The sequence below is a fragment of the Tupaia chinensis genome, unplaced genomic scaffold, assembly GCF_000334495.1.
Source record: "Tupaia chinensis unplaced genomic scaffold, TupChi_1.0 Scaffold000186_1, whole genome shotgun sequence".
Lineage (NCBI taxonomy): Eukaryota > Metazoa > Chordata > Mammalia > Scandentia > Tupaiidae > Tupaia > Tupaia belangeri.
Window position 1 is genome coordinate 881,702 of NW_006159661.1, and position 13,109 is coordinate 894,810.

General features: G+C 43.5%; 1 protein-coding gene and 1 pseudogene across 1 annotated transcript in view; both read right to left on the reverse strand.

Moving 5' to 3' along the window:
• The window catches only part of PARP4 (poly(ADP-ribose) polymerase family member 4), a 115,008-nt gene that overhangs the window by 101,412 nt on the left and 487 nt on the right, over positions 1 to 13,109 (reverse strand). The window contains exons 2-4 of the mRNA XM_027771130.1: positions 8,450 to 8,582; positions 6,534 to 6,735; positions 482 to 548 (exon numbers count right to left, since the gene is read on the reverse strand). Of these exons, the coding sequence (XP_027626931.1) occupies positions 482 to 548; positions 6,534 to 6,735; positions 8,450 to 8,581 (401 nt within the window). The 5' untranslated portion in view covers position 8,582. The remainder of the gene's footprint in view (positions 1 to 481; positions 549 to 6,533; positions 6,736 to 8,449; positions 8,583 to 13,109) is intronic.
• On the reverse strand, positions 4,307 to 5,774 carry LOC106734705 (transcription factor BTF3 homolog 4 pseudogene; annotated as a pseudogene).

Consider the following 13,109-nt stretch of genomic DNA (forward strand, 5'->3'; position numbering starts at 1 on the left):
GAGTCTTGGATCTGGCAGCTTGCTTTCTCACTTTCCCTCTCTCTCTCTCCCTCTCACTCTCCTCTCTCTGGTCAAATTTAAATAAATAAATAAAGTTAAATAAAATAATTCTTTAAAAAAATATTGGGTTGTCTTGAAAGTCATAACATATTTTATAAAGATTTATGTATTTAATTCATTATTATTGTTATTATTTAATTTGACCAGAGAGAGACAGAGAAAGGGAAAATGAAAGCAAGTTTCCTGGTCTGGGATTCAAACCATGGTCAGCCATGTGGGAGTCTAGCACCTTAACCACCATACCACCTGCTGGCCCCCATAACACATTTTTGCATAGAAAAATATAGGAAAAGTACATCATAACTTTTCTGACAGCTCAATACTACAAAGGTCTATAAATGGTATTTTAATATATTTGAGGTTTACAAACATAAACTTGCAAACCCTGAGAGTCTTAAGGGTCAGAAGTAGATTACAGTACTTAGAGAGTTCCATGATGTTTTCCTTCTCCGCGTCACTGTCTGGGGATGGGCTGTCCGTTTTCACTTCTAGAAAATAAACCAAACACTTGTTTACCACCCAAAGGCTTATTGAAATTAGTTAACTGCTGAAATTGTGAAGATTTTAAAATATGGACCATATCGCCATGCTCCTTCTGTTTTTCTTTAGCTCTCCTTACATTAGCTGCAGTAGGAAAAGAGGAAGATGTGTGAGAGTGTGAGAATATATTATATTTTAATTTTTTTGAGAGGTTTTCGCTATAGGGAGCGTGCGCTCGCCAGACAGACAGAAAGAGACAGAGAGACAGAAAGCGAGAAATCACCCCCCAGGGGGGATGGTCATGCCGCAATCCCTTCTCCTCCATTCTCCTCTTGGGATCTTGGGCACGCACGCACATGCGCCCGGCGTGAGTTTTAAGCCACCGGATCCTGGACGTGAACCGCGGTTGACTATGTGGGAGTCCAGCGACATAGCCATTACGCTAACTGCTGGTCCCTTATATTTTAATTTTGACAGATACAGAAAGTGGATTCTAATGTAATAGGCATTATTTGAGATTCACTGATAGCCATACAATATATAATTTTTTATGTTAGAGAGAGAACAAACACACTCAATAGGGTCTCGTCAAGCCGTGATCCCCTTCCCCTGCTTTTTAGTTCTCAGGATCTGGGAGCCCACAGGTCTGGCAAGTTTTCATGTCATCCTGGGAATCCGAACCTGCCATTGGCCACACAGCTTCCGGCCTTTCAGGGCACCAGTGTCACCGCACCATAGCCGCTGGGCCAGCTATACGATTTTGAAATGGCACTTGTGTCTTCTGAAGATTAAGGCAAGCTCAATTATGGAATGTGGTTCTAACAGACTATAGGATCAGAGAGAGACTTCCTGAGTTTTGTCATGGAAGGAATTTCCCTCCTCTAAAGCTTAGAAATTCAAGGGCTCTATGTGAACTTTCGCTTTTAATTTTTCCTACAAAGGAATTATAACAGTATGGACAGCATATATAGGACGGATACACAGGAATACACAGGAAACTCTTACTGCAAGGATTTCTTTCTGGTTTTAATTATACAATCAAGATTTCAAAAATCATCAATATATTGTAGCTACCCTGAATCTGAATGGATTATTCTGGATGTTGAACAGTATGTTTTTAGTGTGAAAGGAGTCTACTATACTGCCTATTTCTTCTTTAATTATTATTTTTCTGAGACAGCAAGAAAGTTAGATCATTGTCACAGCATTTCTGGACAATTGCTTGTCTAAAGGGGTTTCACTAAGGTGCTGGATTCCCGCATGGTTCACTGCAGTTTGAGTTCCAGAGCCAGTGGCTTGAAAATCATGCTGAGTGTGTGTGTATGCATGTGTGTGTGCCCAAAACTCCAAGAAGAGAATGGAGGAGAAGGGACTGAGGCCTGGACATCTCCCCAGGGTGGTCATTTTTCTCCTCTCTCTCTGTCTCTCTTCAGCAAGTGCACACGCTCTATGGCAAAAACTTAAAAAAAGCTTCACCCTATCAAAATGTTTATTCTGATAATGAACATATATCATGTTCTTAGTGTAAATTAATATTTCTCAAAACTGCTTGATTTTTTTCCCTGTAGGGTGCATGGGCTCACCAGAGAGAAACAGAAACAGAGACAGAGACAGAGGGAGAAAATGAGAAATCATTCCCCCAAAGGGGATGCTCATACTGCAATCCCTTCTCCACTCTCCTCAGGATTTTGGCCATGCACACACATATGCCCACTGTGATTTTCAAGCCACTGGGTCAGAGTTGGCTGTGTAAGATCCAGTCACCTTAACCTCCACACCACCTGCCGGCTCAAGAACTGCTTGATTTTTTTTTTTTTTTGAGAGGTTTTTGCTATAGGGCGTGTGCACTCGCCAGAAAGACAGAGAGAGACAGAGAGATAGAAAGAGAGAAATCACTCCCCCAGGGGAATGGCCACACTGCAATCCCTTCTCCTCCATTTTCCTCTTGGGATCTTGGGCATGCATGCCCATGCGCCAAGCGTGAGTTTAAGCCACCGGGTCTGGGACTCGAACTGTGGTTGACTACATTGGAGTCTAGCGACATAGCCATTACGCTAACTGCTGGTCCCAAGAACTGCTTGATTTTTTTTTTTTTTTTGAGAGGTTTTCGCTATAGGGGTGCGTGCGCTCGCCAGACAGACAGAGACAGAGAGACAGAAAATAAGAAATCACCCCCCGAGGGGGGATGGCCATGCCGCAATCCCTTCTCCTCCATTCTCCTCTCGGGATCTTGGGCACGCACGCACACGCGCCCGGCGTGAGTTTTTAAGCCACCGGGTCCGGGACACGAACCGCGGTCGACTACGTGGGAGTTCAGCCACATAGCCATTATGCGAACTGCTGGTCCCACTGCTTGATTTTTGATGGGACTCATAGGAATGGATTCTTCTATGTCCAAAGACTTTCTTTTTAGCCAGATTCCAAAATAAAATCTGGTTTTATAAAGGAGATATGCTTCTTCTCTCTCTCTCTCTCTCTCTCTCTTTTTTTTTTAAGTTTGTTTCTGTCATGAGAGAGAAAGGGGAAGAGAGAAAGAGAGAAAGAGAAAGAGAGAGAGAGACAGGCACCTTAACAGGGTCTTCACACTGCAATCCACTCCCAGTTAAAGCTGGTCTAGACCATGGTATATACATATACACTCAGTGAATGGGTGCGACCACTGCACCACCACCCGGCCCCTAAAGGAAATATGTTTCTTCTGGGGAGATCATCTTTTGGGAAGAAGTTTCTTAGCAAAACACTGGTCATAAAATTTCCACAGTTATTAGATCAAGTTAATATTTTTTTAAAGAATTATTTTATTTAGCTTTATTTATTCATTCATTTATTTCATTTTTTAAATTTGACCAGAGAGGGACAGAGTGAGAGAGAAAGAGAGAGAGGGAAAGTGAGAGAGCAAGCCTCCAGGTCCAGGACTTGAACCGTGGTCGGCCATGTGGGAGTCCAACTTCCTTAACCACCATGCCACCTGCTGGCCCTCAAGTTAATATTTTTAAAAAGAATTATTAATTTAATTTATTATTATTATTTATTTACTTACTTACTTTGCTATAGGGTGCGTGTGCTTGCTGGAGAGACACAAAAAGACAGAAAGTGAGAAATCATCTCCCAGGGAGGATGGCCATGCTGCAATCCCTTCTCCTCTAATCTCCTCTCGGGATTTTGGGCACGCATGCACATGCACCCAGTGTGAGTTTCAAGCCAGGACTTGAACCATGAGGCAGCTATGTGGGATTCCAGTGATATACATATTATGCTATCTACTGGTTCCAATTATCATTATTATTTTTAATTCACCAGAGAGAGACAGAGAGAGAGAGGGAAAGTTAGAAAGCAAGCTGCCAGGTCTGGGACTTGAACTGTAGTCAGTCATGTGGGATACCAGTGCCCTAACCACCATGCCACATGTTGGCCCCTGATAATAATTTTATTTTTAGAGATTTTTGCCTTAGGGTACATATGCTCACCAGGGACAGAGAGAGAGAGAGACAGTGAGAGGGTAAATGAGGAATCACCCCTTGGGGGATGGCCACACTGCAATCCTTTTTCCTCCATCTCCTCCCAGGATTTTGGGCACTCAAGCACATGCACCCAGTGTGATTTTTCAAGCCACCAGGACAGGAATCAAACTGTGGTGGCCATGCGGGGGTCCAGTGACATAATTGCTATTCCATCAGCTGGCCCTGGTAATTTTTTAACATAAAGTTTGACCCCCTCTCTGTTAAAATTACAATCAAGTTTCCCGAGATTATCAGTATTTTTGTAGTTTTTTTTTTTTTTTAAGTGTAAAGATTTGCTTTATTTCTACTGGAGGAAGGAGGGGGATAAGTAGAACTGTTTTCCAATTTGTTTTCCACTGTATACACACACACATATACATACTTTCACCAAAAATAACCCAACAACAATAACAACAAAAATCAAAAACCAAAACACCCTTACGCTGCACCAATACTTCATATTTTGACCAAAAGAATAGATCGTGGGAGGAAGTGAGAAATGCAAAATCAAATGACAAAAAAATGCTGAACAAACAGCATTATTAATATACAAAATATTTATATTACTGAACTAGTAACAGGTGATGTTCTCCGTGTCTGTAAAACTTTGGAACCACGTAACTGATTTGTTAAATCTAGTCCATGCCAGTTTCCAAAACCAGAAAAGATTTTAGTTAGCTTCGTTCTTTGATGCCTATCAAAATTTTCTACAAGATCTGGAACATCTTCATCCTCTTCATTGGTGTCTTCTGGTTTTCATGCTTTGCTATCCAAGACTTTCTGTGAGGTCTGTCCAGTTAATTTCCTAAGGCTTGTTAAGCTGTCTGCACCAAGCTGACTTAATATTCCAGGAAGCATTTCTGTGATTGTTTTTGGCTTCTGCATGAGCAGTAACTGCAAAGGTATTAGCAGAGAGGGAAGCTTGGACTTTGGGATTGTTGAAATGAATAACTGTCCCATCGTCTTTAATCATGTTCACCTATATAAACTGACTTTTCAGATTTGAATTCATCCATTGCCCGGGACGTACTGAAATGGGAGGCTGAACGTGCACTATTTAAATTGTTACTTTTTCTATCTTATTCATTTACTTTTTCGTTTTGTGTGTGTGTGTGTGTGTGTGTGGTGTGTGTGTGTGTGTGTGTGTGTGTGTGGTGTGTGTTTTGGTAGAGTCAAACTGTATAAATTACCTGTGTAAATAATATGACCCTACTGTGTAGTTGATCCCACAGGGTAAGTTACCTTGGTGGTAACATGGTTATTATAAAAAAGGTTAGGAAGAGTTAACTCTTGGCTACTTTAGAAGCATTTCATGATCCATCCAAAAACTGCCCTTGTCACCATCAAGCTGAGATGCTGAGTGTTCTCCGCGGTCAGTGGGAAGTGGGCTTTTCTTCCCCGGAGGCGTCACCACCACTGACAGCACCAGAAAGGAAGGGGAAGAAAGGGGCTTCTAAGTTTCCGGCAAGACCTCTTCGATACCAGCTATATTATTCACAGCCAGTTTTTTTTTAGAGAACTCTGAAGTTCTGTCATCAGCAGTAGTGGTTCTGTGTACCACCTTTTTTCTGTGAGCTGTACCCTGAAGCAGGGAGGGTCCTCCAACACCAGCACACGGAAAGAACAAGATGGCTGCCTCAGCGGAGACAGAGAAAGACCTTTGTAGTTATTTTGAATCTGATTACACTAGATTGAATATTGAATATCATTTCTTTTCTTTTTTTTTGGAGAGATTTTTTGCTATAGGGCGCGTGCGCTCGCCAGACAGACAAAGAGAGACAGAGAGATAGAAAGCGAGAAATCACCCCCCAGGAGGGATGGTCACGCCACAATCCTTTCTCCTCTATTCTCCTCTTGGGATCTTGGGCACACACGCACAGGCGCGCGGCATGAGTTTAAGCCACCGGGTCCGGGACTCGAGCCGCGGTCGACTACGTGCGAGTCCAGTGACATAGCCATTACGCTAACTGCTGGTCCCTCATTTCTTTTCTTTTACAGTTAGCTTCTTAGTTTGTTTTCTTCCTTCTTTCCTTCCTCTCCCTCACCCTTCTTCCCACTTTCTTGCTTTCTTTCTTGCCAGAGGGAGTGTGTGCTCACCAGAGGGGCACAGAGACAAGAGAGAGGGAAAGGAGGAAGCTCCTTAGGGAAACGGTCATGCTGCAATCTCTTCTCCATTTCTCCTCCTTTCAGGATTTTGGGCATGCACACACACATCCCAGAGTTTTCTCAAGCTTCCGGATCTAGGGCTCAAACTATACAGCTCGCCAAGTGGCATCAGGCTGCCTTAAGCACGAGGCCATGGAGCTAGCCCCAGGAATCTATTTCTATTGCTAAAGTAGTCTTTCATTCTTCACTATTTTGCTGCCCATTTTCTGGGAGTAATTGTTTTTGTAGTACTTTCTGGACAGTTCTTTATCAGTATAATGCCTTGGACAAACCCAAATATTTACCATAGCATCGACAATACATTAAGGTTTGTTATTAAATACTTACCAGAACTACTTGTCTTTTGATCAGGAGGTGGCATGATGTCCAGTGACTTATTAAGATCATAATTATTTATATCCAAGAGTCTCTTTTCTTTGATAGAGTCCCATATAAAATCCGGGTTTGCAATATGGATGTGGTTCTTTCGGATAGAGTTCAGTTGGTGCTGACTCAGAACATCAGCATTATCTAAGATCATATGTGTACACTAAGAAAAAAAAGTCAATTCATTACGCATCATTTAGAACTTAAATTATTTGTATCTGTAATTTTCACCCTAAACAGTCTCACTTTAAGCTAGAGTGTAATAATTTTTCTCATATTTCTAAAACCTTTTATAAATAGTACAATGTCTTATCTAAGACATTTATAAATCAACAGTTTTTTTAAAAACATGGATATGAACATACCATAACTAATTAACCAATGTTTGAACCAGTGTAACGAAGGTTACACATTTTCACTACTGCAAGCAAAACTGCAATGAGCATCCTTTATGCACACATCTTTGTGCAACTGTCCAATGTCCCATTGGACATTGAGGTGTGCAATGGAATGTTCAAAGGGTATCCATTATGTATTAAATTTGTTAGTTTACAAAGTTGTTAGTTTTGAATAAATTAATATGTGCACTTTACAAAGTAAATAGTACATTTGTAATATTTACTACGGTTTATTTAGCAAGTAGTGCATGCATTTTACTAAGAAGCAAAATAATGGCCTGTTTAGTTCTTCCCCACCGTTCTTGCTAGTTGCTGCCCCTTGTTGTAACTGTAATAGTTCCTCGTGTATCCTTCCAGAGCTATTCCACACACAGACGATACGCGCAAGTCCACGAAGGGCAGCATACTACTCACACTCTTCTGTACTTGCTTTTCTACTTCACTTATCTTAGAGATCATTCCTCATCCTTAAAAACACGCAGGGCTGCCTCTTTCTTTATAATAGCTGGTATGTGCATTTCAAATGTTTGTAAGCATTGACAAAACATTTTCAAATGTTTTACTTTGCAAAACAAAGCTTGCGTGTGAAAGTTTCTAAAGTGGAAAGACATGTTGACAATTCTCTACCCAGAACGAACTAAGAAGGTAGAACAGATGCGGATTATTCACGCGCCCACAGAAGTGCTGAGACAGGTAAGTGAGCGCACTATACCACGTTCTGCCTAACCTGGAGGTAAACAGGGTATTCCATTTCTGATACTCAGCTGTGGCTGAATTTCCTTCACACAACAGATGGAGCTAACTGTGGCCAAGCCCAGGGCTGTGGTTCAGGGAGGGGGAGGCTGAGTCAGCCCAGCTGGATCCCTGGAGAGGAGAGCAAAGGACAGAGGCCAGCAGGCCTGGCACCTAAAGCCTTTGGACTTCAGTTTTACTTCTTATAAAGTAAAGGTGGTTAGTCTTAATTATTTTCAAGATTTCATCCAGACATGGAATTCAATCTCTTCAATGTCAGGTCTACAGTTTATCTCAAGAGTTGGAAGGTAGCTTCCTTCAGCCTTTAAACAGTAAACAACACACTACACCACAACCAGTTCACACTGCGTTTCTCTTTCTGCCCCCCAGGAGGCACACTTAGTCACTCCAGTGTAGACACACAAGTGAGTCACGACAGTGTGCTTTTTGCAAACACACAATGCACTGTGACTCTTCTCCCGGTCTGAAGTCCTTTCTATTTCAGTCTAATGGCTGTGTTCTCATAGAATATACTGCACAGAGTGAGGACATTGTCCTGACACGGACTGGACAATCCGCCAGCTCCCAGACTTGGAGAAGACTGGGCGGGGTGGCTGGCGCCTCCCATCGCAATTTCTCCCGCTTTCCCTCCTTGCCTCGCTGTCAATCTTCTCTGCTGACTCTAACCGAGACCTGTTCCAAAGGCATGATGTTTATCACACAGTTGTTTATGGGATTTGGAAATACCTGGGGGGTTAATAAAAAGGAAAATTTTCCACCATTTCCCTCAATGTCACTCTGTAGCTTTTTCTTCTGCTGACGAGGTAAGCACTTGACTTTCAAGCAGAAGGTACAATTTGCAAATATTCCCACAGTCATCCTGTAAAACACAAAAAAGTTTTATGTCATAGTTTTTAAGAACTCTTTTCTCAGGGAATATAGGTGAGAGTGAATTTAGAATTGTTCTATACAGGACCAGTAATTGGTGTAATGGTTATATCACTGGACTCCCATGTAGTCAACCACAGTTCAAGTCCCGGACCTGGTGGCTTAAACTCACGCCAGGTGCATGTGCATGTGTGCCCAAGATCCCGAGAAGAGAGTGGAGGAGAAGGGATTGTGGTGTGGCCGTCTCCCCTGGGGGTGGTTTCTGGCTTTCTGTCTCTCTATCACAAAAAAAAAAAAAAAAAAAAAAGAATTGTTCTACATGCAAACTGGGAAAATAGGGCATTATTTTATTTTATTTTATTTTATTATTTTATTTTATTTTATTTTAGACAGAGATTTTTGCTATAGGGCTTGTGCTATAGGGGGGAGAGAGAGGGAGAGAGAGAGAGAGAGAGAGAGCCAGAAAGCAATAAATCACTCCCCAGGGGGGATGGCCATGCTGCAATCCCTTCTCCTCTATTTTCCTCTTGGGATTTTGGGCACATACGCACACATGGTATGAATGTTAAGCCAACGGGTGGGAATTTAGCGACACAGCCATTACACCATCTGTTGGTCCTGGGCATTACTTTCTAAAAAGATATTTTTAGGACTGGCAGGTGGTGTGGTGGTTGAAAAGCTTAACTCCCACGTGGTTGACCATGGTTTGAGCCCCAAACCTGGAGGCTTGCTTTCTCACTTTCTCTCTCTGGTGAGCATACATGCCCTGCAGCAAATTTTAAAAAATAATACAATTATATACCTAATTAAAAATGTATTTTAATCATTATCTTAGCAAAAATTGAACTACTCTAGCTTACAATGTGTTTCTAGCTGTTAGACCAATATGACATCAAAAATCTGTATGGGCTCATAATATACATATAATCTTGTCAATAATATGCATATTAATGAAACATGACAGACTTCAGTTACAGATCAAGTTTGTGGCTCAAGAACATAGAAGCATTTATTTCTAAATTAAAATGTAATATTATATAATAAATAAATAAGTAAATAATTCTTCTGTGAATTCAAAGACTCACTTTATGTGGATATTTGTGAAGCCCATTCTGGAGAAAAATTGGACAACTAGTAATAAAAACATACAACTTGGGACCAGCAGTTAGCGTAATGGCTATGTCGCTGGACTCCCATGTAGCCAACCGTGGTTCAAGTCCCAGACCCGGTGGCTTAAACTCACGCCGCGCGCTTGTGCGTGCGTGTCCAAGATCCCGAGAGGAGAATGGAGAAGGGATTGCAGTGTGGCCATCCCCCCTGGGAGGTGATTTCTCACTTTCTGTCTCTCTGTCTCTCTGTCTTTCTGGCAAGCACATGTGCCCTATAGCAAAAATCCCTCCAAAAAAAAATACAACTTATGTTTAAGTGAAATTTATATTTGTATTTATACAGTTGACGCTTGAACAATGCAGGAGTTGAGGACACCAAAATTCCCCACAAGTAAAAATCCACATATAACCTGTTTTTAGTTTGCTAGAGGGCACGTGAGCTGGCCAGAGAAAGAGAAACAGAGAGAGAAAAAGCAACCCCAGTGAGGCACAGCCATGCCACAATCCCTTCTCCATTTCTCCATTTGGTTGGGAGTTTGGGTACACACACACACATGCACCCAGTGTGATTTTCCAGCCTCTGGGGCCAGGACTGGAGCCATGTGGGAACCCAGCTACCATAACCACCAGGCCACAGCTGGCCCTGAATATAACTTTTAATCCCCCCCAAACTTAACTGCTAATAGCTTACTGTTGACTAAGCCTCACCTATGACATAAACAACTGATTAGCCCATATTTGTATGCTATATGTATATGTATCATGTACTGTTTCCTTACCACAAAGTAAGCTAGAGAAAGCAAATGCTATTCAGCAAATCATAAGGAAGAGAAAATACATTTACAATATTTACTGAAAAAAATCCACCTATACATAGGCCCACGCAGTTCAACCTGGTGTTGTTCAAGAGTCAAATGTATACACACACACACACACACACACACACACACACACACATTAGAATGCATTTGAAGCTGGCTCTGTGGCCTGATGGTTGAGGCAGTCTGATCCCACATGGCCCCATGGGGTAGTTAACCTCTCAGACCCAGAGTGAGTGAGGCCACATGACGGCATGCGTGCACATGAATCCCAAAATCCCAGAAGGAGGGACAAATGGAGAAGGGATCACAGAGTTACCACTCTCCATGGGGAGGGCTTCCACCTCTCCCTCTGTCTCTCTTTGACAAGCAAACGCACTCCCTAGCTAAAAACAAGAGAATGAATTTGAAATTAATGTAATTTTTATTATACCATACATTCTCGCATATGGTAAATAAATACTTTTCAGAATGATAAGCATATTTTGAATTAAAAGTATTTAACAATGAACTAACAAATGATGAGATAGGGAAATTAATCCCCAGTAGCTATTTGTCAGTTTTAAAAACCATAGTCACATCTAGCAGCTTCCTCAGAATAAGCTGCCCAGGTCCAATGCTGACTGAGGAGCAGGACAGACTCGGGTCGCACACTGCCCACCTACTTTCCATAGCCAGCGCCCGAGGTCTGCAGGGGAGCCTCGGGGGTCCTGAGAACGCAGGGCTAAACCAGGTATCGGAGCCTCGTTTCCTCTCCGCCCTGCCTGAGCTGAGATATCCCACTCTTCCAGGCCTGAGGCTCGAGTCTTTCTTGTCCTTTCACCCTGTGGGTAATAGGTAGTGGCACCAGATTGCAGACACAATGCCACTGCCTCACTGACACCTCACCAAATTTCACCTGCACCTCAGTCATGCAACGTTCCCACCTAGGCCTCAGCATTTCCTCTTGGAAGGTGATGGCTGCTGCCCAGCCTTCCTCGACCGCCCTGCAGACTATCCTTTATTCCCTAAGCCCTGCGGCCAGCGGCATCTTGGGCCATTACTGCACCTAAATACAACAATCTGTCCCACTGACGCTCTGGCTCAGGTGCCCCTCAGCAGGCTCCTGACTCTTTGCCCGCTTCTGCCCATCCCTGCCTCTAGTCTTCTCCACATTGTAGCTTGAGTATCACGTTTTTGGGAAAAAAATATATTTCAAAACAAACAGTGTCCTTATTAAAGCGTTCTCTAAATACAGAGTTCACAGGCATTCTCCACATGCTGATTATGTATGGAGAGAATTCGGCAGACATCAGGCTTGCGCTGGTTATACTCCAAGGCAAATCTGCGCAGGTCATTTCAGCCTGTCTTCCTGCCTAGCTCTTTCCCAAAACGACGCGTACCGAGTGTCTTCCATCCAAAGACAACCGGGCGCACTCAGCACTCCCGGCTGCTCTAGAAACGGTCAGAGCAAGCGGCTTCCTGCCCCACAGGTCCAGGTCCGTCAGGGGCGTTTCCCCCTCCTGGCGAGCTCCGGTGTCTCGCTCCTTCCAGGTCGTCCCGGAGCCCTCCTCTGATTGGCTTCCCTGTTTCGATCACACACCCGCTCTGCGATCATTGGCTGTTCTCCACCCTTTAACCACAACTTTTTCAGGAAGGCCACCCTGGGCGAAAGGCTGTGCCTAGTTTATGTTAATACACCTAGAATTCAGATCTCTTTTGATAAACAAGCATTAAAAAATGCTTAGTTACCAAAAACTCCTTCACACATGGATTAAACCCAGGGTTATAAAAAACCTTATTTACATATTTGTACCCAAATGACATCCATAACGCACCTCCCTAACGGGATTATTAAACCCCTACAAAGCAGTTGGTTCCACTCCTGCCCCGGGGCAAGTCATAGATAATGGAAGAATTTGCAACACATAAACTTTCAGAGTGAATTTATCCTTTATCATAACGCCACGTTTGGAATATTGTTGTAAATTTACTGTCTTTTAGCAGCCCAGAACCGAAAGCGTGAGCGACTATTTAGCTGCGCCGCGGTTTTCTACAAATCAGGATCTGGCGTCTCGGTTCTCTGGAAACCATCGGCCTTCCCCCTCATAACTTGCAGATTGACAATTTTGTGTGCTTGCTCAACAAGCACATCGTTTCTATCATTGTGATCCGATTACGACTTCAGGTTTCATTTCCTGATTCACCACCTCCGTCCTTTTGCACAAGAGTCCTAACTTTCAGAAAGAGGACAGGTAGTTTCGCACGTTGGAAACAAGCAGCACGCATCTACTGCGATCTTTGATTCCCCAGAGGGCGAGAGAGATGCGGACACCGGAATCCGAGTGCCGGCTCCTATCTGCGCCTCAGCCCAGGTGTCAGGTCACAGGGAAGGCGCCGAGGCGCAGAGCCGCACTCCCGCTCCGACCTCGCTGCCACCTACAGCAGCTGACTGGCCAAGGACAACTGCGCGACCACTACAGCGAAGGCGCGGTGCAGAGCGTGTAGGTCACCTCCCGGCAACTACCAGGACCCTCGGCGGGGACTCGCCTGGGAGAGGAACTGCCAGCCACCCTGCGGCGCCCACGCACCTGCCAGAGGATCCGGCCGGCT